We start from the raw sequence: 27,547 nt of genomic DNA on the forward strand, positions 1-27,547 counted from the left end.
CTAAGTGATTTGGCAGAGTCACATGACTTGTAAAGTATCTGAGGCCATATCTGAATTTCTTTCTCCTTGCACATTAGCCCAGTATTCTATCTACTGCACTACCTACTGCCTCATCTCAGCTTCCAGCATTAGAAACTCCTGAATCCTCCTTCCTCTTCTCAGCAGCAACTTAATTGTTCCATCGTCATAGTGGTATCAGCCTATCCTGTAGAATTCTCTCTCCTTAACATTAGCTAACATTTACATCATTTGGTCCACCCTCTTCATTTTGTCCATTAGAAAATGAGGCTTACAGAGGTTGTTATTTATCCAACATTACACAAATATTAAGTAGCAAAGAAAGATTTGAACCTAGGTGATTAGACTCTAAATCCAGCACTCTTTTTCACTGTGTAAGTGAGAATATAACAGTTACCAGGGGGCTAATCTATCCTCCTCCCTGATAATATCAATGTATTTCAACAAGGGCCTTCTGAATTCTCTGAAAAGTATCACTAATACTGGAAATTTCAGTTGCTATGACAGCTGGGAAGAAAGAGATTTTTTGGCAGGCAGAACCTAAATCACACCACATAGATAGTCACTAAATTCAACCACTGTGCCTTAACAGAGAGTAAGTCTCACAGAGTAGAGTTGTGAGCTATGGGAAAAAAGAATATGAGATGAAGCTAGAGGAGCTGGATTCAATCTCTTTCTTGCTTTCTTATTACCTACATGACCTTGGGCAACGCAATCACAATTAAATCACAATTTTCTTATTGTTAAACATTGGTGCTAGTTGTACTAACCATTCTAATTGCTGTTTTTATTTTGTTTTAAGTTTATGGAATAAAACAAGCATTTTCATAACACTATAAAAATTACACATGAAATTGAAAATCTATTATGTATAACTTGCTATTCTTTTAAATACAAAATAGTTATTATGTAAATTCCTTTTTTTTCTTTCCCTCCCCTCTTTTTATTCTTGCCTCCCTACCCTCATACCTTAGAGATGGCTCTATTAAAAAGAAATAGGAATGTGTGTGTGTGTGTGTGTATAAAATTATTCTCTAAATATTTCTATAAGTTATTTTTCCAGATGTGGAGAACATCTCTCTTCTTTCATAGTTAGTCTGAGTATTTATAATAATCAGAATGACTTATTTACCAAAAAAAAAAAAAAAAAAAAAAACAACTCACTTTCAGTGCTTTTAAAATGTAAACCTTGAGAAGTGCAGCTAGATGGCTCAGGGGGTAGAATACTGGCCTGGGAGCCAGGAATACATGAATTCAAATCTGACCTCAGATACTTAACACTTAAAAGCTGTGTGACCCTTGGGAAGTCATTCAAGGCAATTGCCTTTCCTTCCCCCAATCTGCCCCCACCTAAATCGAGCCTTTTCAGTTATGTGATCTGTACACACTAGGCCTTAAATAGTTTTTGAATGAATGAGATAGACTTTCACTCCTTTTTTTAGAATATCTGATTAAATTCATGGATTAAAAAAATCCATTATCACCTAACTCCAGGATAGTGGTCCTCCAACTTTTTGTTTTATTGACATTATCAGAGTTAAAGTCTTCTTGGGTTTCCTGGTCTCACTTGCCAGTACAAATAGAAACTACTACTACAAAATAAAAATCCATAAACAATAATTTGGTGAAGTTATGGATCTGCTTAATCAGCTACTCCATACAGACTTTTTCCTCTGTTCATTTCTGAGTTTCTTGATGAAGCTTCCAAATTACAGATAAAGATGTATTTTTCATAAACTCCACTGTTATATAATTTGCATATGTGGACTGTTCCATAGAGCAGAGCTTCTTAAATTTCACTCACAACTTCTTTTTGCCTGAGAAATTTTTATGACCCCAATTACATATACTAATATAAAATTGGTATACAAATCAAACATTTATTGATAATAAATTATAATTTTGGGACCTCCTCCTCCACACTTCATAGGGGGTCATGACTCAGAGTTTAAGAAACTGGGCTATAAAATACTTTCTGTAATATTGACTTAGGGACTCAAATGATATAAAATAGTTTTAGGAAAGTAAAATGTAACTCCAATCCCATTGAGATTGTTGATCCCAGTACATTAGACAATAAGATCAGAGAGGACAGGGGCCAAAAAAATAATATCAGCTTATATTTTCAGAGTGTTTTTCAAGTATTTGATGTACTTTCTTGTATAGTATCTGTCTGGATCTTTATCAATATGTCCCGATTTATTCTGCCTGATACCTATAATTTATAAATAGACGCTTCATAAATAATTTTGGCTTATTTAAAATAACCTCTTGCATGACAAGCATATGCTGGATAGAGAGCCAGTTTTTGAAATCAGGAAAACTTGAATTCTAGTCCTCTCTGAGACATAATCACTGTGAGATCCTGGCTAAACGGGGATTCTTCACTTCTTTTTTTAATGGCAGGACCCCTTTGGCAGTCTTGTGAAGCCTATTCAGAATAATCCTTATCAGATTAATTCTTATCAGAATAATCATTTTCAAAGATCAAATGAAATATATAAGAACCCAAAGGAAACCAATTATATTGAAATACAATTATCAAAATACTATTTTCAAAATGTCATGGACTCAGGTTGAAAACCTCCTGCGATAAGCTTTAAGCCTTACCACTTTACCATTGAAATAACAGGTCTAAGTCCCTATGCTCGTACAGTAAATGTAATATCCCTTTCATTCACCATCCTTTCTATGGACTTCAACCAGTGTTGTGTTTCCACTAGAAAAACAGAAATGGAGAAAGGGTTTTACGCTTGTTCAGAACTTGTCACTGAGAAGGACTATAATAAGTACTGCCAATTCATGAAAAAAATCCACTTTCTGTCTGTAGCAAGGACAAATGCCAAGGCCACTCAGGCCTTACAAATCAATTCCTCAATTTCTGTATCACAGAATTTAGGTGGTATTTCATTGGAGAAAACTCTAGGAAATTTAGTTTCATAAGTATGATACCTATATACTAAAGTAAATATAAATCTGTGGAAACCAATAATTACTTTTACCATGAGAACATAACAGAGCAAACTGATTAAACCATTAACTCTCCTAATCATCATCTTTTCACTGTTAATTCTGTAACAGAAATTTATAGTAGAATTCCTTTATGTAATATAACTCTTTTTTTAAACATTTGATTTCATTATATTTAGAATCTTGTACAAATCTTTTTTAGACCATGGGAAATATAGCCACACTTAAAACAGGCTAATTATTTCCTCTCTAATTCTGCTTTCAATGGGAACTGGGGAATCCTTGAACTTCATTCAATTCAATAAGCTATTATCTCATGCCACTGTATTTGACTATTAGGATACAAAGAGAAAATAAAAACACTCCCTGTAATTAAGAAACTTATACTCTACTATGGGATAAAATTTGTATGCAGATAAGTACATGCAATTCAGAATAAGACAATTGCAGATATCAAGGCAATAGGTGACTTTTTGTGTGAAGAAGTGATGTAGTCAGATCTGTGCCTTATGAAAATTAATTTAGAAACTGGGTAAAGGACGAATTGGAGAGAAGAGAGAGGTGAGAGAGGCAAGGAAGCCATTAGGAAGCCATTAAAATATTATAGAAAGAGTTGATGGGAACTACAATTATGACTGTTTGTATGAATAAAGAAAGTGAGACAGATAATGAGATATGAGTTGTAGGTAAACGTAAAGAGGTATTTATTATTATTACTACTATTATAATAGGAGTTATAGTATTTTTATTTTTAACATTTTTATAGTATTTTAAGTTTTGCAAAATTTACATGATTTACATATTATCTCATTCAATCCTCACAACAACCTTGTAATATTATCCAATTTACACATTAGGAAACTGAAGTTAAGTGCTTTTCTAAGTTCACAGGGCTACTATGCATTTGAGGCAAGATTTAAATTTAGGTCTTTCTATTTTTATAACATGACAATATAATTTTTAGTCTTGAGATCCTATGCAGGAATCACTAATACTATGTCTCTTAAATGTATATAACACCGTTCATCAAAAGATCTTGCACATATGTAATCATTTGTCTCCAAATATCCTAATGGGTACAGATGGAAAAATTGAGGGCCAGAAAATATATTCAGTTTACCCATAATCATCTAGTAACAACCTCAGCAGGCATTCTTTTTCTTTTTTTTTTTTTAAAACCAGGGCTCCATTCAGTACACTGGTGAAACCTATGAACCCCATTTCAGAAATATTGTTTTGAAATGCATCAAAACAAAATAGTGCAGTTGTCAAAATATTTAAAAAGAACAAGTTTCCCAGATTCCAGGTTAAGAACTTCTGCACATCAATTTCCTGATCCTTTAGAATGCTGAAAATAACCTGAATTTTTCAGTAGTAGAGTAACTCCTTTGAGTTATTAATGCAGTTTAAATACTGATTCCTCCATCTATATATTCACTTTGTTCAATAGCTAGAAAAAAGAATGAAAATCTAAACTTGCCCTTTATATCCCTGGATTTATAAGCACTTAATATATACAAGCCACTTAAAACCTGAGCTTATCTGACAGTAAAATTGATTCCAAAAACAAAACAACAAAATATCAGATCCAAATAAAGATTAAATTCTGAATGGACTCCTATGATCTCTAAGATCACAGTTCATTCATACATATCAATATAAAATTTAATCCTTTTTTGTTACATATTATGTACTTAGCACAATGCCTGAAACATATTAGGTGCTTAATAAAAGCTCATTATTGTGTTTCCTTTCCATTTTATATAACATTATAATAATCTATCTAGGTCACTGTGCACTTAAAATTTATAGACCTAAGATGGCATATGAAATAACTTATTTCTACTATTTATAGTTTATTTTAAATGTGCATCTTAACTTTAATAATACAGCAAAAAATCCTGCTTTCAAATCCCCTTCTAAATTTATCTACTGTGGGGTTTTGCAGCTCTTGGTTTTTATTATTTATGTAATTATAATCACTTTACATTATTTGAATTATTTGCTTTCTTTACATAGTATCATTTCACATAAAGTTTCCCATATTTTGTGGTTCTCAATATTTGCCAATCTTAGTGATTGAATCACTCTCAAAGAATGCTTGCAAAGAAGGAGTTTTCAATTCAACATAAGGAATTTCCTAATATTTAGAACAGTTCCAAAATGGAAGTTTCTTGATCATCCACTTCTTGGTAAGGGAACTGATGTTCTACATAGGGCCAGAACAGATATCCTCTCAGATTTTTTATGATTTTTCACCACACTTTGTTAGGTAAGTACTATTTTTACTCCCTTTTTATGGATAAGAAAACCAAGGTATACAAAAGTTAAGTGACATGCACAGAATTATGCAACTAGAAAGTACATGAGACTAGATTTCATCTCAGCAGATAGATCTGACTCCATGTCTTGTTCTCTATCTCCTGTACCATTTCTCTGCCTTTTTATTTTAATTTATTTTATTCTGAACTTAAAAAATTAAACAAACATTTCCATAACAAAGTAGATTATAAGAATGATTGTATATGAAACTGAAAATTTATTATGTATAGCTTGTTTTTTCTTTTAACTATATGATAAAGTTATCATGTAATTTTCTTTCTTGTCCTTTCTCTCCATCTCCCATCCTAGAGTATATACTGTTATACATCACACACACACACACACACACACATATACACACACATGTGTAAAATTATACTATTCATACTTCTATTTATCAGTTCTTTCTCTGGATGCAGATATCATATCTCTTCCTATATTCTTTGTTGTGAATTTGAGTATTTATAATAATCAAAATAACTTATTTACTCAAAGTTGTTCTTAAAATAATATTGCTCTTCTCGTATACAATAGTTCCTTTGTTCTTGATTATTTCGCACAAGTATTTCTGTTTTTCTAAAACCACTGAGCTGATCATTTCTTAAAGCACAGTCAGACTCCATCATAGTCACACACTACAACTTGTTACCATTTAATTGGTGTGCATCCCCTCAGTTTCTCATTCTCTCCAACCCAAAGATAGGTTTTCTTTCTTTCATAATCATCTTAAAAATAGACCTAGAAGGGCCATTTCTGGGTCAAAGAGTATACACAGTTTAATAACTTTGGGCATAATTCCAGATTGTTCTCCAAAATGGTTCGATTATCTCAGAGTTCCAACAGTGAATTAGTGTCCCAATTTTTCCATAACCCTGCCAACATTTATTACTTTCCCCTTCAATCATTTTAGACAGTCTGAGAGGTATACAATGATATTTCAAGGTTGTTTTTAACATGTCTTTTTCTAATCAATAATGATTTAGGACATTTTTATATAACTATAAATTGTTTTGATTTCACTGGAAAACCTCTTGTTCATAGTCTTTGTTCATTTATTAGCTGGGGAATGTTGTATTCTTGATTTTACAAAGTTATTTTTATATTTAAGATATGAGACCTCTCTCTGAGAATCTATCTATACTTTTTTTACCCAATTTTTTGCTTTCCTTTTGATCTTGGTTATATTTACTTTATTTGTACAAAATATTTTAAATTTAATGCAACAAAAATATCCCATTTCACACTCACACTGCTCTCTCTCTTGTTTATTCATAAATTGTTCCATCTATCCATTATTCTGATAAGTAATATATTCCATATTCAAATTTTTGTACTTTCTCTATATTTCACAGAAAAAGAAAATTGAATGAGCTCATGGCACTGATTTGGGAAAAGATATTAAAGGAATTAGAGTAGGTAATAAGAAAACAAAATTATCACTCTTTGCAGATGAATGATAGAGAGTCCTAGAGAATCCTAGAGAATCAACTAAAAAACTACTAGAAACAATTCATAGCTTTAGCAAAATTACAGGATAGAGAATAAATCCACAGAAATCATCAGCATTTCTATGTTAGCAACAAAGTCCAGCAGCAAAAGATGCAAAAAGAGATTCTATTTAAAGTAACTGTAGATAATATAAACTATTTGGGAATCTACCTGCCAAGGCAAAGTCAAGAACTATATAAACACAATTATAAAACACACAAGTAAAGTGACATCTAAACAATTGGAAAAATATTAAGTGTTTATGGGTAGACTAAACGAATATAATGAAAATAACAATTCTACTTAAATTAATCTACTTATTCAGCACCATACTCTCAAGAAATTACTTTATAGAGCTAGAAAAAATAATAATAAAGTTCATCTGGAAGAAGAAAAGGTCAAGAATTTCAAGGTAATTAATGGAAAAAAAAAACAAAAAAAAAATACATAGGCCTAGCTATGCCAGACCTAAAACTATATTATAAAGTAGTGATCATAGAAACCATTTGTCAGAGTAATAGAAATAGAGTAGTCAGTTTAATAGATTGAGTTCAGAGGACACAATAGTCCATCATTATAGTAATCTATTGTATGATAAATCCAAACACCCTAGTTTCTGGAATAAGAACTCATTATTTGACAAAAATTTCTGGGAAAATTGGAAATTAGGTTGGCAGAAACACCTAATACACTTTACCAAGATAAGATCAAGATGGTTCATGGTTTAGACATAAAGAGTGATACTAAAAACAAATTAGAGCAAGGGTATCTTCTTCTCAGATCTGTGGAGAAGGAAGGAATTTATGGCCAAAGGAGAACTAGAGTACACTAGTGCATTACAAATTGGATAATTTTGATTATATTAAGTTAAAAAAAGTTTTTGTACAAACAAAACCAATATAGACAAGATTGAAAGGGAAACACAAAACTGGGAAACTTTTTTACATCCAAGGATTCTGATAAAGGCCTCATTTCTAAAATATATAGAGAACTGATTCAAATTTATTAGAAAACAAGCCATTCTCCAATTGATAAGTAGTCAAAGAACATGAATAAACAATTTTTGCTCTAAATCACCATTGATTAGAGAAATGCAAATTAGGACAACTTTGAGGTATGACTACATACCTCTCAGATTGGCTAAGATGACAGGAAACGATAATGATAAGTGTTGGAAAGGAATTTGGGAAAACTGGGACACTAATACATTGTTGGTGGAGTTGTGAATTGACCCAACCATTCTGGAGAGCAATTTGGAACTATATTCAAAGAGCTTTCAAATTGTGCATACCTTTTAATCCAGCAGAGTCTCTGTTGGGTCTTTATCCCAAAGAGATCTTAAAAATGGGAAAAGGACCCACATGTACAAAAATGTTTGTGGCAGCCTTTTTTGTAGTGGCAAGGAACTGGAAAATGAGTAAATGTCCATCAGTTGGAGAATGGCTGAATAAGTTATGATATATAAATATTATAGAATATTATTGTTCTGTAACAAATGATCAGCAGATGATTTCAGAGGGGCCTGGAGAGACTTACATGAATTGATGTGAAGTGAAGTGAGTAGAACAAGAGAACATTGTATAGGACAACAAGAAGATTATGTGATGATCAATTCTAATGGACAGGGCTCTTTTCAACAACAAAATGATTCAGGCCAGTTCCAATGATCTTGTGATACAGAGAATCAGCTGCATCCAGAGATGGCGGGGATTGAATGTGGATCACAACATAGTATTTTCACCTTTTTGTTGTTGTTTGCTTGCATTTTGTTTTCTTTCTCTTTCTTTTTTCCTTTTTTTTTTTTTTGGTCTTATTTTTCTTGTGCAGCATGATAATTGTGGAAATATGTATAGAAGAACTGCACATGTTTAACATATATTCGAATACTTGCTGTCTAAGTGAGGAAATGAGAGGAAGAGAGAGAAAAGAATTTGGAACACAAGATTTTGCAAGAGTGAATGTTGAAAACTATCTATGCATATATTTTTAAAATAAAAAGCTAAGAAAAAATGATAAGTTGGAGAGCATATGTTTCTTTTCATTATCAGAAGGAATACCTCACAAGGAGAGGGCTCTTTATATAATGACAATCACAGGTTAAAATATGATATACCGATGTTTCAATGATATGCTGCTCTGATTCAGTCAATAATGAATAAATGTTTACAAGCACCTATATACAAAGCTCAGTGCTAAACAGTATGAGTGATACAAAATGCAACATGATCCTTAACCCTGTGGAAACATGATCTTTTATTTCTTTCCATGCTTTTTCCCCTCCTATTTCCTATGTAGGCCTAAGATTTTTTCCTACTTCAATCCAGTCTCACATTAATGACTGGCTAATCTTCCTTATGCATTGATCTAAGTATCTCTCTCTTCTCCTTAAAAGCATTCAATCAAGTAAAAACCCAGGAATAGAATTCAAATCTTAGATTTAGAGGTCATCTAATCTAAATTAAGTAATTCTAAAATATCTCTGTCCAGTAAAGTTCAAGTTTTCTGACCAACCCCTCCACAATCTGCCAGAATTCTAACTTACTATGATGACAGAGACTGAATTATCCAAACTTTGTTTCTCCCAATACCTAACATAATTATATGAAGCTGGATACTCAAGTAATGCCTATTGTAGTTTCATTATAGATTTAGAGATAGAAAGGATCATGGAATTAATCTACTTCAACCTTTTCATTTTACAGTAGAAAATGAGGTCAAGAAAAGTGAGGTGAGCTTCCAAAGATCACTTAACTAGTCAAGAGCAGAGCTGAGCTTCAAACTCAGGTTTCCCAAGTGTGAAATAAATGTTCTTTCCTCAATGACACATTATTACAAAAATCCACTTGTAATATAAGAAGGACATAAACTAGGTCACTGACAGGATAAAAATCTTCAGTGGATCCTCTTTTGCCTCTCTATAGATAGAGATAATATACAGAACACTAGAATTGACTTCCCATATATATGTCTTGACAATCTTATGTCATATTATTCCTCTTCTTAAACTTTACTGTGATTAAATTGGTCTGGTAGCTATTTTCTATGTCAATAATTCTGTCTCCTACCTCAACTCCTTTGTATTGATGATTTCCTTATGTTTGGAAAACATTTCTCTTCTGTCCATCTCTTGAAAGCTCTAGCTTTCCTCAAAGCACAGTTGAGATGCTTTCTTTCACAAGAATCTTTCCTGTTTCCCCACTTTGTTAGTGTTTTCAGCTTGAGAAGATTATATTATTAAATAAATATTTTGACTTATTTGCATGCATCTTGTACCATGAAGTCCCCAGCCTATCTCCTCACCTACTCTTCAACCAAGTAGAATATAAACTCTCTAAGGAGAAAGATTTTTGTTTTTGAATACATAATGCCTACTCAATTGTAAGTACCTTCAAAAGAATTTACACATTCAAATATACACTTAAAAGGGCAGCTAGATAGCACAGTGGATAGAGTGTTGGGTCTAGAATCAGGAAGAATCTTTTTCTTGAGTTCAAAAATGACCTCAAATACTTACTATCTGGGTGACCCTGGGAGAATTGCCTCAGTTCCCATAGTTGTAAAATGAGCTGGAGGAGGAAATGGCAAATCACTTCAAAATTTTTGCCAAGGAACTCCCCAAGGTGTCAGACACAACAGAAAAATGACTAAACAACAACTAAAACAATTCAACTTCTTAAAGGTTTAATTTTCTTATATAATCTAGAAGACACTATTCCTTTTTTTAAAAAAATAACTTTTTATTGACAGAACCCATGCCAGGGTAATTTTTTATAACATTATCCCTTGCACTCACTTCTGTTCCAATTTTTCCTCTCCCTCCTTCCACCCCCTCCCCCAGATGGCAAGCAGTCCTTTACATGTTGAATAGGTTACAGTATATCCTAGATACAATATATGTGTGCAGAAATGAACAGTTCTCTTATTGCGCAGGGAGAATCGGATTCAGAAGGTATAAATAACCCGGGAAGAAAAACAAAAATGCAAGCAGTTTATATTCATTTCCCAGTGTTCTTTCTTTGGGTGTAGCTGCTTCTGTCCATCCTTGATTAATTGAAACTGAATTAGCTCTCTTTATCAAAGAGATCCAATTCCATCAGAATACATCCTCATACAGTATTGTTGTTGAGGTATATAATGATCTCCTGGTTCTGCTCATTTCACTTAGCATCAGTTCATGTAGGTCTCTCCAAGCCTCTCTGTATTCATCCTGCTGGTCATTTCTTACAGAACAATAATATTCTATAACGTTCATATACCACAATTTACTCAACCATTCTCCAATTGATGGGCATCCATTCATTTTCCAGCTTCTAGCCACTACAAACAGGGCTGCCACAAACATTTTGGCACATACAAGTCTCTTTCCCTTCTTTAGTATCTCTTTGGGGTATAAGCCCAGTACACTGCTGGATCAAAGGGTATTCACAGTTTGATAACTTTTTGAGCATAGTTCCAAATTGCTCTCTAGAATGGCTGGATGTGTTCACAATTCCACCAACAATGTATCAGTGTCCCTGTTTTCCCACATCCCCTCCAACATTCCACATTATCCTTCCCTGTCATTCTAGCCAATCTGACAGGTGTGTAGTGGTATCTCAGAGTTGGAAGACACTATTCTTTTAGCCTTTCTGTAGAAAAAGGCTTCAACTCATAACTCTTTTTTACCTGAGAGTTTTTTACATGATCCTGAGTTTATAGGTATGTAAAATAGTATACAAATTAAGCATTTATTGATAGTAAATTATAATTTAAAATCTCAATTTCCCATTCAGTTATGAGACTCTCTATGGGGTTGTGAACCACAGTCTAAGAAGCTGTACTTTGGAAAGCACATTTCCAAAATTTTAAGAGTTGTCATAATTTTCACCTAAATAACTCTACTTCTGTATTATCAAATAGCTCTAAAGGACCAGAAAATACTTCATAGAAAACAAAGAGTGCCTCAAAGTTTTTAAGTTCAGATCCTGGGACCTGGCCCTGAAATGCAGTGATGACTCATATTCAGGATAACCTAAAAGATTATTATTAATCTAAAAGATATAACTTTAGAGTCTCTTACAAAAGCAACTTTGGACATGGAAAGGGTCAAAATTAGATCAGTCCTAAGGTACAGAATCATAAAATTAGAAATACTGTAGTCCAACCCAGCCAATGCAGCTATACTTTCTGTAAATCTCTGTCAGATAGCTATTTTTCCCCTTTCCTCCACAACTCGCTGGTGAGCCTGTTCTGCTGATTATTGTTGCTGTCATTCAAGTGTGTCTCACTCTTCAACCCTCTATTTGGGATTTTCTTGCCAAATATACTGGAGTGGTTTGCAATTTTCCTTCTCCAGTTATTTACAGATGAGAAAACTGAGGCAAAGAGAGTTAAGTGACTTGCTCAGGGACTCACAGCTAGTAAATATTTGAGACCAGATTCCATTCATTATTGAATAGCTATCACTGCTAGAGATTTTTAGTTTTTATTAAGTCAAAATCTGTCTCCCTGCCACTTCTACCAACTGATATTAGGTCTGATCTTTGGAATCTCACAGAGCAAGTTTACTATTCCTTCGATATACTCGCCTTAGTACCAATCTGCAACATCCATAAAATTAAAGAATGCACTAAGAAATTTCTCAAGTTCCTTTCAACTCTAAAATCCTATGAATATTTGATTATAGCTAGTAAATCAAGAAGCAAAATGATTCAGAATTATGTACCAGACATCATGCTAAGAGGAAATACAAAGATATGTAACATATCTTCCCTTTGTGTTTTCTTATCCAGGCAATATGATATTTTCCTAAATTGGGGAGAAGACAGGGAAAGAAGATGGAGTAACATATCACAGTTTCTCATGTTATAAAGGAAGCAACAACTGTAAATTCTGCTGAATATACTAGCATAAAGGAAAGTAACTATTACCCAGAAGTATTCTGGAATTGGACTGAGGTAAAGAAAAGTCATTTCCAAACACTATCTTCTTTTTTTCACCCTCATAATATCAGTCTACTAATATCCTACTAGCTTAAGCCAAGACAACTGTAACTTAACAGCAAGCTGATGTCAGCTGATGTCATTCTGGATGAATGGATGAGAGCAGACTGCAATCACAAACAACACATTTTAATGGTGTATGCGTCCATCTCTTAGGAATTAATGCTTATTGTCAAATGCCATTGTAAAACACCAGCCTTTTTGGAACTGGGCTGCAAAATCTATGGAATTGTTCAATTCCTCTTCTTTTTACTCTGAGGTTTCTTTCAAATTCATTCAGGAGCCAATAAGACTGGACTAGACTAGACAAACACCATAAAAACACATTTTAATTGAAGAATTTAGAGCTAGATGGGAATTTAAAATCCAAGTAAATTAGTAAAAATGCCTCCTTTTAAAGATGAGGAAACTTAGGACCAGAGACACAACATGATTTGCCTCATGTCCCATAGGTGATAAGTGGCACATATGAGATTTGAACTTGGCTTTCTGATAACCAGAAAGCAGTAGCAAATTTTTACCTTTTTCTTGTTTTCAGGACAGTGTTATTCCTTTCACAAACATATTCTTCTTAAATTTCTACTATTTTCCAAGTAAAACCTCTACTTCTGATTTATAAAATGCTACTTCTTTTTGCCAGTTCTCAGTTATAATGACTTTTTTCTTTTTTTGTTGAAAACAAAGCAACAAATTCAGATATATTGTTCAGTTTTCTGTCCCTGTATTCAAGGTGAATTTTTATAGAAGAGTCAGGGTGAAATTTTATGTTAGAGTTATCTATAACCTGCTGGAAATTGGGCTTTATACAAGGAAAGTGATAGCTCACCCTTAACTATGGCACTACAAATGGTGACATGATAATTAATGTATTATTTCAGTGGAGTGGGATGCCAGCAATTGCTTTTTGCTCCCAGGAAGAAATTTATGGTATGATTGAGAAAAATGGCAAGAAAACATTACATGAAAGGGGAAGATAAATTTTTTTAGAGAGACATCCTCACCATCTCCTCAAGAAAATCTTGGGAAATGTTTCCTTGACTGACGGTGATTTTTTTCGGATGTGCAGTTATTTATACCTTTCCTCTCTCCTAGATGGCAGTATGACATACAGAGAGACAATCCCATGACAGTCCAAGTACCTTATGCTACAAAGATAGCAGAGAATAATGTTCCAGAAAAACTCACTAAATAATGAATCAGCAGCAACAGAAGAAAGAAATACCTGGGTCTCTGGGACACCAAACAGTAATACTTACCGGTTCCACATTATAGGAAAAGAGGGCATACTCCTGATCTGGAGACACCTCATATCGGACAGCTTTTAATGATTCCTTAAAACAAAAAATAAAAGAACAGAATATGTAAAGTTTTGTAAAATAGTCACAAAATAATTATCTTCTGAATATCTTCAAGAGAAAAAAAATAAGGTTCAATTCCAGCGCAGCATTCCTGATAAGGTCACTATATCTCTTGTACTATGTCATGTAAGATAATTCTCCTTTTTCTAAATATTTTTTCTATTCCTCATATTTATTTCGCTAATTTTCTCCAATAGCTTATTGCTTTCTTTTGATTTTGATATCATAGTGATTCTCCAATATACTTCAACTCTTTCTGAGCTCCCTCTTCTCATACCAGTGAAAAATAACTAAAACAAAGTCAACCAAATGATTACATCAGAGAAAGCTTGCAAAATTCTGCTCCAATACCTTCTCAGATCCACAACTGGTTACTGAAATTAATCTGAATGTAACATTTTTAAAATTTATCTATATGTCTGTTTGCCTTTTTTTGTTGTTGTTGATTTCTACCTGCTTGTGCTGTTTACAGATCCAGGTTGTCTTCAGCTTGTGGAGGGGCTGAATTCTAGCACATAGAGATATAGAGGAGATGTCCAGAAAGAGTTAAGAGGGGACTAACATTTGATAAGGCTAAAAAAGTAGGATGGGAGCCACATTGGGGAGGGCCTTTAAGAAGGTACTTTTCTTGTTCTTACAATTTACGATCTAGTTAAAGGGAAAGGACACATTCACATGAAAGACTTTCATAAAATGACAAATATAAATTAATTTGACAAATATAAGATGTAAGAGGAAGACAAAGTCAAGTAGTCTTAAGTTCTAATCAAGGCAGAATCCCAGTGTAGTCTGGATGGGGACATTTACTCTTCCTTTTCTCATTTATAAAATGGTTCTAATAATACATGACTAATTTATCTCCCTCTCTGGGAAGCATCAGGATTAATTAAATTTTGAAGAACCAGATAAAAATACTAATTCTGTAGTCATAAGGTTACATGATATCAAGCGGGGAAGATAAGGCACAAGACAGGGAAATAAAAGATTCTCATTTTATTTAAATATTCTTGGTAAATTAGATAATGGAAATTATAAAAGGTAAGAAAACTTGACATACAAGCATAATCAGTGCAATGCTTTAAACAAAAATTAACAGGCTTTATTCCCTTCTTCAAATATCACTTAGAGAATCCTATGATCTTTAAATATTGATCACAAAGTTAAAAAAAAAGATCTCTTTAAAATCTAAGCCTCACATTTTAAAAATCATGTCAGTAGAAAGAGAACTGGAATTGGCATCAAGAAGACTTAGGTTTGAGTCCATCACAGAAGTTCACTAGCTATGAGACTAGGCAGGTTACCTAACCTCTCTAAGCTGCACTTTCCTGATTTACTATGTGGAGATAAAAGAGGCAATCTTAAAAGGTGGTCGGGAAGCTCCGAAAAGATAATCCATGGAAATTGCTTTTGGAAATCTTAAATCATGATATATATTTGAATTATAATCTTCATCATTTTAAATTAAAGATTATGCATTGATTTAAATTTTTTTTTTTTTAATGAGAGGCATTGTAGTATGGAAGGAAGTAGGCTGGACTGGGAGTTTGATGATACATTATAGTTTTGACTTTGCGAACTAGCTGGATGGTTTTTGAACAACAGCAAGGCCAATCACTGATAAATAGTATACAATTTCCCCAACTCTGTGACAAGTCCTAAGAACACAGATAAAAGGTAAGAAAACTTGACATACAAGCATAATCACTTCAGTGCTTTAAACAAAAATGAATAGATTTTATTCCTTTCTTCAAACATTACTCAGAGAATCCTATGATCTTTAAATATTGATCACAAGATCCTGAGAATACAGATGTATAAATTGAGGTTCCTTCTTCAAAGGAGCTTCCAAAATAGATGAAGATAAGGCACAAGAGGCTAAATCATAATGTGAATATATATGCTAAGTATCAGTAGAGTAGAATGTATAGTGAAATTTCTAGATGTTTAGGAGAAAGAAATATGAACATGGGTTGAGGCAGTTGGAGAAAGCGCTCTCGGAGCGTGGGATGTGAATGTTATAGGAAAGATAATCCTTAAACCAAGTAGAGGGATCATTATGACTGGGCATTCCAAGTAAGATGAAAACTAGAGAAAGGCACAAATGACTGTGTCGGTGGTATGGGGGACTGAAGAAGCTCATCTCAGGGTCTCATGCTCTTTCAATCTGAACTATCCTAAAAACTAATCTTAATCAGTCACTTTGTCACCAATCCAAACTAACATTCCTAAAACATGAGTTTGACCACATAACCCCCTTATTTAAGAAACTAGGTGATCCTATTGTCTCAAGAATAAAGAAATTAAAAAATACTGATTGACATTTAAAGCCCAAACTTAATCTGGCTCTATTCTGTCTTCTTTAGCTTATATAACTTCTCTCTCCCTTTTATGCATCCTATGTTCGAGCAAAACTGGCCTCTTTGTTCCCTTCCCAGCATTATGTCTTGGCACAGGCTGCCCCTTATACTTCTAATATACCTCTCCTCATCATTCTTTTCTCACTGAAACCCAGGCTTCCTTCAAAGCTTAGTTCAAGGGTCAGTGTACTAATTCTTATCCATGGCATATCCTAGTACCCCTTCTTGTTAGTGTTATACACACACACACACACACACACACACACACACACACACACACACACAAACACAGGGAAGTCAGTTTGTTTGCATTTAGTATATATTTTGTACTTATTTATTGTTAATGATTGTTAATGCTGGTCCCCTCTCATAGAATGTGAGTTGAGGATAGGTACTATAGTTTTTGTCTTTTTATCCAACATATATAGCACACTACCTGACACATAGTACATACTTTTCAATTCCCCCATTTGCTGAAAAAGAAGTTGAGGTCTAGGGAAATGAAGCAACTGGCCCAGTGCCATCATGCTAGTTATTGTCAAGAAAGAAAGAAAGAAATCTAAGGTTTTCATTGTCTGATTCCAAGTATTATATTCAGAGGACTCTGTATTTCCACAAGGCTCTGACATAAGGACTTGACCAAAAGGGGAAAATGAATTAAAACTGTCGATCTTTTGATTTGGGGGGGGGAGATTCAAGGGAAAACGACACACATAGATTTAGCCACCAGTATTTTATTTACATAGACACTCGCCTCCCTTTTTCAAAGGACTATACTCTGGGTATGGCTGAAGGTTCCTATTATCATAAATGTTGATCCAGGCCAGTATTTAATAGTTGACTTGTCTAGTCTTATAGAGATGTGTAATGAATGCGCTAGCACCCAGGACACCCCAGAATCAGCCGGAGTCAGTATAAGCAAAAGTCCTCAATCTTTATTCTCGGTTCCCAGACGCAGGATTGAACAGGATGGAAGCTGAATCTCCGTGACACCTTCTTCCTCATCTATCGCTGAGAGTGTGTCCCTGGCTAGTCTTACTCCACCCTCTCGTCCCTCCTACAATCCTCCATATACCAATCATTGAGCCAGTACGGATAGTGGAAAGGACTATTTTCCAAGCATATGCCCATAGATTATTGTGCAATCAGTAGTTAGCTTCAAGCGCTCAGCAGTCCGGACCTCAGTGCATCAACCCAATAGTTTCAGCCCTCCACAGAGATGAATTCTCTCTTCATAACAGTAGGAGATCATGGAAGATGATGAAATTACTGGTTTGATCCATATAAAACATAATAATTTGTGTATCTTAATGATTTAACAAATCTTAATATCCTTTAATAGGGATATTTATGGTGGGCTGCATGTTTCCAATGATGATTGAGCACAAGTAATAATGAAGTTGTTTTCTTTTAGAGCTAGAATGGGGATGGACTTGTGGTTTCATAAGTATAAGGGATCTCTCAGTGAGGAAATTGTTTGACTAATGTTGATTGACAGGTCATCTATAACTTACAATCTTACAGGGTTATCTGGCCACCTACAAGGGTAAATGGTTTATTCTCCAATTGATAAATGGTCAAAAGATATGAACAGACAATTCTCAGATGAAGAAATTGAAACTATTTTTAGCCATATGAAAAGATGCTCCAAGTCATTATTAATCAGAGAAATGCAAATTAAGACAACTCTGGGATACCACTACCCACTTGTCAGACTGGCTAGAATGACAAGGAAAGATAATGTGGAATGTTGGAGGGGATGTGGGGAAACAGGGACACTGATACATTGTTGGTGGAATTGCAAATACATCCAGCCTTCTGGAGAACAATTTGGAACTATGCTCAAAAAGTTATCAAATTGTGCATACCCTTTGATCCAGCAGTGTTTCTACTGGGCTTATATCCCAAAGAGATACTAAAGAAGGGAAAGGGATCTGTATGTGCCAAAATGTTTGTGGCAGCCCAGTTTGTAGTGGCCAGAAACTGGAAACTGAGTGGATGCCCATCAATTGGAGAATGCCTGAATAAACTGTGGTATATAAATGTTATGGAATATTATTGTTCTATAAGAAATGACCAACAGGATGATTTCAGAAAGGCCTGGAGAGACTTACATGAAGTGATGAGTGAAATGAGCAGGACCAGGAGATCATCATACACTTCAACAACAATACTATATGACAATCAATTCTGATGGATGTGGCCATCTTCAGCAATGAGAACCAAATCAGTTCCAATAGAGCAGTAATGAACTGAACCAGCTACACCCAGTGAAAGAACTCTGGGAGATGACTATAAACCACTACATAGAATTCCCAATCCCTCTATTTTTGTCTGCCTCTATTTTTTATTTCCTTCACAGGCTAATTGTGCATTATTTCAAAGTCTGATTCTTTTTGTACAGCAAAGTAACTGTTTGGATATGTATACTTATATTGTATTTAATTTATACTTTAACATGTTTAACATGTATTGGTCAACCTGCCATCTGGGGGAGAGGATGGGAAAAATTGGAACAAAAGGTTTGACAATTGTCAATGCTGTAAAATTACCCATGCATATAACTTGTAAATAAAAAGCTACAATTAAAAAAAATGAGTAAATGGCTTTCTCAAGAGGTTACACAGTTAATATGAGTGAGGGTCAGGATTTCAATCCATGTCTTCCAGACCCAAAAGTTGACCTTTAAGTAATATGGTTATCAAAGATACTATACTTTGGGAATCTACCTACCAAAGGAAAGTCAGGAATTATTTGAGCAAAATTACAAGAAAGTTTCCACACAAATAAAGTCAGACTTAAATAATTGGAAAAATATTAAGTGCTCTTGGATAGGCTGAGCGAATATAATAAAGATGACAATACTCCCTAAACTAATCTATTTATTTAGTGCTATACTAATCAGACTTCCAAGAAAATATTTTAATGATCTAGAAAAAATAACAACAAAATTCATATGGAACAATAAAAAGTCGAGAATCTCAAGGGAATTAATGAAAAAAAATCAAATGAAGGTGGTCTAGCTGTACCTGATCTAAAATTATATTATAAAGCAGCAGTCACCAAACCCATTTGGTATTGGCTAAGAAATAGATTAGTTGATCAGTGGAAAAGGTTAGGTTCACAAGACAGAATAGTCAACTATAGCAATCTAGTGTTTGACAAACCCAAAGATTCTAACTTTTGGGATAAGATTTCATTATTCGATAAAAACTGCTGGGATAACTGGAAATTAGTATGGCAGAAATTAGGCAAGGACCCACACTTAACACCATATACCAAGATAAGCTCAAAATGGGTCCATGACCTAGGCATAAAGAACGAGATTATAAATAAATTAGAGGAACATAGGATAGTTTATCTCTCAGACTTGTGGAGGAGAAAGAAATTTGTGACCAAAGATGAACTAGAGACCATTACTGATCACAAAATAGAAAATTTTGATTATATCAAATTAAAAAGCCTTTGTACAAACAGAACGAATGCAAACAAGATTAGTAGGGAAGCAACAAACTGGGAAAACATCTTTACAATTAAAGGTTCTGATAAAGGCCTCATTTCCAAAATATATAGAGAACTGACTCAAATTTATAAAAAATCAAGCCATTCTCCAATTGATAAATGGTCAAAGGATATGAACAGACAATTTTCAGATGATGAAATTGAAACTATTACCACTCACATGAAAGAGTGTTCCAAATCACTATTGATCAGAGAAATGCAAATTAAGACAACTCTGAGATATCACTACACACCTGTCAGATTGGCTAAGATGACAGGAAAAAATAATGATGAATGTTGGAGGGGATGCGGGAAAACTGGGACACTGATGCATTGTTGGTGGAGTTGTGAACGAATCCAACCATTCTGGAGAGCAATCTGGAATTATGCCCAAAAAGTTATCAAATTGTGCATACCCTTTGATCCAGCAGTGTTTCTATTGGGCTTATACCCCAAAGAGATACTAAAAAAAGGGAAAGGGACCTGTATGTGCCAAAATGTTTGTAGCAGCCCTGTTTGTAGTAGCTAGAAACTGGAAAATGAATGGATGCCCATCAATTGGAGAATGGCTGGGTAAATTGTGGTATATGAATGTTATGGAATATTATTGTTCTGTAAGAAATGACCAGCAGGATGAATACAGAGAGGCTTGGAGAGACCTACATGGACTGATGCTAAGTGAGATGAGCAGAACCAGGAGATCATTATACACTTCGACAATGATACTGTATGAGGATGTATTCTGATGGAAGTGGATTTCTATGACAAAGAGACCTAACTGAGTTTCAATGGATAAATGATGGACAGAAACAGATACACCCAAAGAAGGAACACTGGGAAACGAATGTGAACTATTTGCATTTTTGATTTTCTTCCCGAGTTATTTTTACCTTCTGAATCCAATTCTCCCTGTGCAACAGGAGAACTGTTCGGTTCTGCAAATATGTATTGTATCTAGGATATACTGCAACATATTTAACATATATAGGACTGCTTGCCATCTTGGGGGGGGTGGAGGGAGGGAGGGGAAAAAACGAAACATAAGCGAGTGCAAGGGATAATGTTGTAAAAAAATTACCCTGGCATGGATTCTGTCAATACAAAGTTATTATTAACTAAAATAAAATTTAAATTAAAAAAAAAGATACTATACAAAATAGAAAGTAGAATTATTGTCTAGTGAGAACAAAAGATAACAGATGAAGACCACACATATTGCTCAGTACCTACAGGTTATTTTAAAGCCCTAGAGGAAGATCTTCATCACAACAGGTAGTTCTTTAAATTCTCTGGAGATTCTAAGAAAACTTTAAGAAAAGATAGATAGTGAGTTTTATCACTGAAAGGAGGATCCACACTGATGAAATTACTGACAGTACTTAGCAAAAGATTTTATATATAGGATAAGGGAGATAGTGAGAAGCTGAGTTCAACAACCTTGGTAATAAGCCTTGCTGACTGGTGGTGACCTTCATAGAAAGTTTAGAAGTAGGAAAGACTTTATGATAAAAATAATGAGTCCAGTTTTGGACATGGTGAGTTAAAGATGTCTATGGGACATTCAGTTCAAGATATTTAATAGGTAGGTGGATATGTGAGACTGGAGGTGAACAGAGTGATTACAGAAGGATAAATATATTTGAGAATCATCAGCATAGAGATGACAATTTAATTCAAGGTAATTAATGAGAATACTAAGTGAAAGAACAGAAAGGGAGAAGAAAAAAGGATCCACAAGATTGTCTTGTGGTATACCCATGGTTAGCAGGTGTGAAATGCATAAAGATTCAGCAAAGGAGACTTAGAAGGACCAGGAGAGGATAATGTCTGCAAAATCTAAAGAAAAGAATATTGAGAGGGTAATCAGTGGTTTTAAAGGCAAAAGAGAAGGCCACAAGTATGAGAATTATGAAAAAGTCATTAGATTTGGTAAGTAAGAGATCATTAGTAATTTTGGAAAGAGCAGTTTCAATTGAATAATGATTTTGGAAGACAAATTGTAGGAAATCAAGATGAGAGTGAGATTATAGATATCTACACATAGTCTATCTATACATAGCCTTTTCAAGAAATGTACAAAATATAGGAGAAATATAGGACAATAGAATGGATGGAAGTGATTAAGTGAGGGTTTTTTTTTTTTTGAAGAGGAGGGAGATGCGGATATATTTGTAGGTACTATGGAAGGAGTCAGTGAAAGGGGAGACAATGAAGATAAATGAAAAAATGGGGATACTACAAGGAACAATTTGTTGAAGGAAACAAGAGGTAATGGGATCATTTAGGGAAGCAGAAGCTTAGTCTTGGTAAAGGGAAATGCCACCTTTTCATGTGAGACTGGAAAAGAAGAACAGTGGTAGAATGCATCTGGATGATGTGAGATAAGGAAAAATTTTTTTTTCAATAAAATTTTAGGGATATTCTAAGTTAAGGGGGTAGGGGAAAGACATAGCCATGAAAGGTCTGAGGAAGAATAAAAAAAAATGGAAGAACTGCTGTCTTGATGAGATAGCAAATTAATTAAAGAAAAACAAAAGGACTGGCTAGCTTCAGAGAAGGTCAAGTTGAAGTTATGTAATATAAATCTATAATGACATTTTCTCCATCTTCATTCAGCAACTCTAATTTTTTATAGGCAGAATTAGAACTCGGGACTTCCTACCTTGAAGTCAACACAATATTCATTACACCATCTAAGTCCTGTCTGTTTTCTGCCATGTGAACTTAGTCTAGCTCAGTTTAGTAAAGCTTAGCCTCAGAAAATTCACTATTAGATGATAAAGGGCTTTTTGTTTTTTTTTTTGTTTTGCCATAGCAACTAATAAAGACTGACTACTAATATAAACATAGCTTGCAATGTTACAATCTGCATCAATGAAAGATACACATACAGCACTGAAATTGTGGGTCCCCCAAATATTGAAAAATCTTTTTTCTACTTTCAAATCTTGTACTTGCTATCATATTTACCTAGTTTAATAACACACATAACATTTTTTATTATCAGTTTGAAAAAGTTGTGAAATATAATTGAAAGAGTCTTGGATTCTACATCCTGGGTTCAAATGAGGGTTCCTACTCATACTAACGGTTGACTTTTCTCAGCTTCAGGACTTTTCATCTGTAAAATGGGGGAAAATAAAGTTTCTGCAACCTATCTCACAGAAATATTTCAAGGAAACCACTTTAAGTATTATATAAATGTGAGTTATTACTACTACTAACTAGTACCATCACCACCACTAATATTACTACTACTTTTCTTTGTTAAGAAACACTGATGGGTAATTTCCCTTAGTCATACCTTCAATAATCTCAAAGGAGTCTAAATTTCAAAATTAGAAATATTTTGATCAATTACCCCAAAATTATGCCAAATTTTAAGGCAAATGGTCTGATTCCATTCAGGAAATGGGAATAACTGATTCATAGTAATTGGATTTGAAATCAAGGTTTTTGAGATATTCTAGAATATTATTCAAGTCATAAACTACAATTTCTCTCCTTTGTCATAGAGGCCATTTTAGCCACTATTAAGCTGCTTGAATGTATTCTGGGAATAAGATTAAAATAAGCACTGGAAGGATCATTATTAACAAGGTGCCTTAAAAAGAAGGAAAAACTTACATGATATAGAATGTGTGAATCATTTAGGGAGATAAGAATCCCTTTTCTGTATCAAAGATGGTGTCTGAAGTTGCCCTATTACTTGGCTTAAACGACTTCAGATAAAATATATGATCTGTCATGGGCTATTGATCTTAGAAAGAGAAGGCAGTTCATATTCCAGTATTTCATTACTAAGTGCAGTTGTATGTACAGCAACCTGCTTTTACTAACCTGACACCTTCTCAGGAAATATTGATAACATTCTGACATTAAAATCTAGTCACCCTTGGCAACAGTCTTTGTTCATTTTTGCCTTTCAATTAATATTAGAAAACCTTTTTTTGCACCTGAAATATTTGAAAATGTGTTGAATTAGTTTCTGCCAGCTTCTGCCTTAAAGCGTTTTGTGTTTTTTATATGCAGAAATAAATGTGCATTCGTTCTTACAAGGCCTCATTTAGTAAACTAAGATAGTTGCACTAAATAAAACACTGCAAAACATAAAGAGTTAGCATGCCTTGCCTATATTCAGGAAGCAGCCTTTCTACATGGAAGATTAAGATCTATCCAGTCCTAAGCCTAACTTGTCTCTTAAAAGAAAATTGTATTTTTAAATGAAATGAATGCTAAGTAAATTTTCTGTTTCAAAAGAAGATTAAATTTAAAATTAAGCATTTTTCAAAGTAAGAAATGTAAAATAACAATTCCTACAAGAACCAGTTAATTAAATTGCATGAAAATAAAACTATCCTTTGTATACACTGCATGGAATCCAAACTATCCTTTGTACTCACTGTGGTGTATCTTGCACTGAAAAAAAACCCATGGGACTGGGAATAAGGAAACTGGGTTCTAATCCTTGTTGTTACTATATATATATGTCAATTAGTCAAAAGTAAATTGTCTAATCTTCCTGTATTCTCATTTATTCACCTGTAAAGTGAGAAAGCTAACCTAGAAGACTTCTCTGTTTTTTTCCGACTTTAAAATTCCAAAATACTACATTTCTGATCCATGTTAGTTTCAAAATGTTAGTAATTCTAATTCTGAACTTTTAATTTTGATCAGACTTTCACTATTTGATCTTGTTTAGACAAGTATCATTTCTGACTCTTGGTCTACTTTGCACTCTTTCCCCTGATAATTTGTCAACTTTTCTTTTAAAATAAAAGTCTAGGGGCTTAGTTCTTATCCTAATGAACACACAAAACATGTAAAAGCTGAACCTTCCTTTTTAGGAAGTTACAAGCTAACATTTAAATAACAAATCATGACTTTATTTAAAATATTTAGTACAATATTTCAAAGTTTTGGAAAAAATTGAACTTTCCCAGATTTCCAAGATATGATTCTAACACTGAATTAAGACTTGATTGTTACCACCATTAGAATAACTAGTATTTCAAATACTTTACATGTGGGGATGAATTTTCTGAAAGAGATTGGGTAAGACTTCTTGGAGTATTGCATATGCATTATTACAATTGTTCTGTAAATGTGTAAAAGCCATAGGACTTTATCTTTCAATTATAGATGATATGCAACACTTGTTTCCAATACCTGCAGAGAATTTTCTGTACAATGAAAGAAAGTGAGATTCTAGCTTATTAAATTAGAAGAGGTTCAATTTCACATTCTCCTCACTAGCTTAGCCTGTGGTGTTACAAGTTTATTGCTCCTGCCTGGCTAGAGAGAAAGTTGAAATCTAAAGTCATTTTCTGCTTTATTGACCTGAAGGAGGAAAAACTGAAATTATCCCGGTCATTAAAGAAGGTACTTACAATTTTTTTGCTTTCTATTAATACAGTAGAATTATTTGTCTCAACATTCTGCAACATTACAGTTCCTTTCTGGTCTCTGTAGATGAATGCTTTATCTGTAAAAGAAAAAAAAAACAGAAGAACATGAGACATCAAGCAACTCACTCAGCTTTTGATCACAATGTTGGATGCTTTTGTAGGATGAGCTGAATATTTCTGGGGGAAAATATTCTTTTTATCAAAGACTCTTTAGACAATGAGCATTAGAGTTTCTCTTGATATGAGCTCATTTGACCCTAAATCAGGGTTTTTTTTTAAATCACTTTAGATACTATTATCTGAAAAAATACACATATAAGCATTTTCCATTAATAGTGAATGCAAAGTCAGCACTACAAGACTTGCTACCTTTCAATATTAGGGCAAGGGAGATGACAGGGTCATCAGATTTACAACAGTTCAAATTGAGAATTACACTCTATGGAATCAGTACTAACATAAAATATCTTATGTTATATCGTCAGGTAATGCTGTGTTGTTTTACCACTATTTTGTGACCCATGCACTGCACCATGGATTTAGTTTGGATCTATACACAATAAAGTCATGCTCAAAGCAACCCTCTAGAAGAGTAATCTCTAAATTTTTTTGACTTTGCATTCTTGACCATAAAAATTTTTTAGTATGCATGTCCTACCTAAATATGTTTACTTATTTAACAATTATGTAATAATTATGAATATGTAATGTATGTATGACTTGTAATATGTCATGTGATATGTATATAATATCATGTAATATGTAATATTATGACATGTAATAATAGTAAAAAAAAGCTAGCATTTATGTAGTACTTTATGATTTGCAATATACTTTTTTCTTGTTTGATTTGTATAATGACTCTGTGTGGCAGGTGCTATCATTATTCTTACTGTGTAGGTGAGAAAATAGTGAGAGAGGTTCAAAGACTTCCCCAAAGTCACATAGCAAGTAAATGTCTTAAGGCAGAATTAGAACTCAGATTTTCCTAACTCCCAGTTTCACATTCTACTTATTATGCCAACATAATTATTTACAAATTGTATCTATCCAATATGAGAGAAGAACATTTCTTTGATAAAAGCCTCATTTCTTAAATATAGAAGGAATTGCTTACAATTCAGAAAGAAAAGGAAAATGATCAGTGCCAGAAATGCAGTAGAAATATTGGCACACTGATATACTAGCAGTGAAATTGTGTACTGATCTCTCTATATATGTCTGAAAAATTTTGATAGCAGCTCTTTTTGGTAAAGAGTGTAAAGAGTGGTAAAGAACTGAAAATTGAGGGGATGCCCATCATTTAGGGAATGGCTGATCAAGTTGTGGTATGGAAGAATGATTAAAGTGAGGAGGTACTTGAGGAAGGTTGATCAATTGGGGGATGTTTTGAGAGTCCAGGAGAAAAGTATAAAGACCCATAAGTAGAAAATGTTTTAAATTGCTATTGATTGGGAAAATGCAGTTTAAACCATTCTCACACCTATCAGAGGGGCTAACATGAAAAAGAAAAAAAAGTACTGGAGAAGACCATAGAGACTGTTGGAATTGTGAACTGGTTCATCTATTCTGGAGAACAATTTGGAACTATATTCAAAGGGTTATAAAACTGTGCATGCCCTTTAACCCAGTAATACTTGGGTCCATATCCTAAAGAGATCAAAAAAAAAAAGAGAGAAAGGGACCTGTTTCAACCAAAATATTTGCAGCAGCTTTTAATTATGGTAAATAATTAGAAACTGAGGGACTGTCCATTTATTAGGCAATGGCTAATTAAGTTGTGGTGTGGAGGAAAAATGAGAATGGGGTGAGGCTTATGGAAGGGAGATGAATTAGGGGACTATTGCAAGAGTTCAGGAGGCAGCTAATGAAGGCATGAACTTCACTGGTATTTGTATGAGTGCAGAAAAGAGGAAAGATACAGGAAATGTTTAGGTAGAAATGGCAAGATTTGCCAAGGTGAATAGATAGACAAAAGTTAAGGGTAAATGCATAAGTTTTGAGTCCTAGTGACTTGTTCAACAGCGTGCCATGACAGAAATAGGGCAATCTAAAAGTGAAGTGGATTTGTTTAAAAAGATAATAAAATCTGCAATGCAGATTGAAATTCATCTCATGCTTGTTCATCCTCTGTGATTCACTCT

The 27,547-nt window shown here is 33.8% G+C and overlaps 1 protein-coding gene across 4 annotated transcripts in view; it reads right to left on the reverse strand.

The window, feature by feature from the left end:
- Window positions 1-27,547, reverse strand: part of DPP6 (dipeptidyl peptidase like 6) — a 1,012,545-nt gene that overhangs the window by 409,472 nt on the left and 575,526 nt on the right. For all 4 annotated transcript variants that reach the window (XR_007947662.1, XM_051961469.1, XM_051961470.1 and 1 more), the window contains exons 4-5: window positions 25,386-25,480; window positions 14,036-14,110 (exon numbers count right to left, since the gene is read on the reverse strand). Coding sequence is in view for 3 of the 4 variants with exons in the window: in XM_051961469.1 (XP_051817429.1) it covers window positions 14,036-14,110; window positions 25,386-25,480 (170 nt within the window). In the remaining variant the exon portion in view is untranslated. The remainder of the gene's footprint in view (window positions 1-14,035; window positions 14,111-25,385; window positions 25,481-27,547) is intronic.

Source organism: Antechinus flavipes, chromosome 5 (assembly GCF_016432865.1).
Source record: "Antechinus flavipes isolate AdamAnt ecotype Samford, QLD, Australia chromosome 5, AdamAnt_v2, whole genome shotgun sequence".
In the NCBI taxonomy this organism is placed as follows: domain Eukaryota; kingdom Metazoa; phylum Chordata; class Mammalia; order Dasyuromorphia; family Dasyuridae; genus Antechinus; species Antechinus flavipes.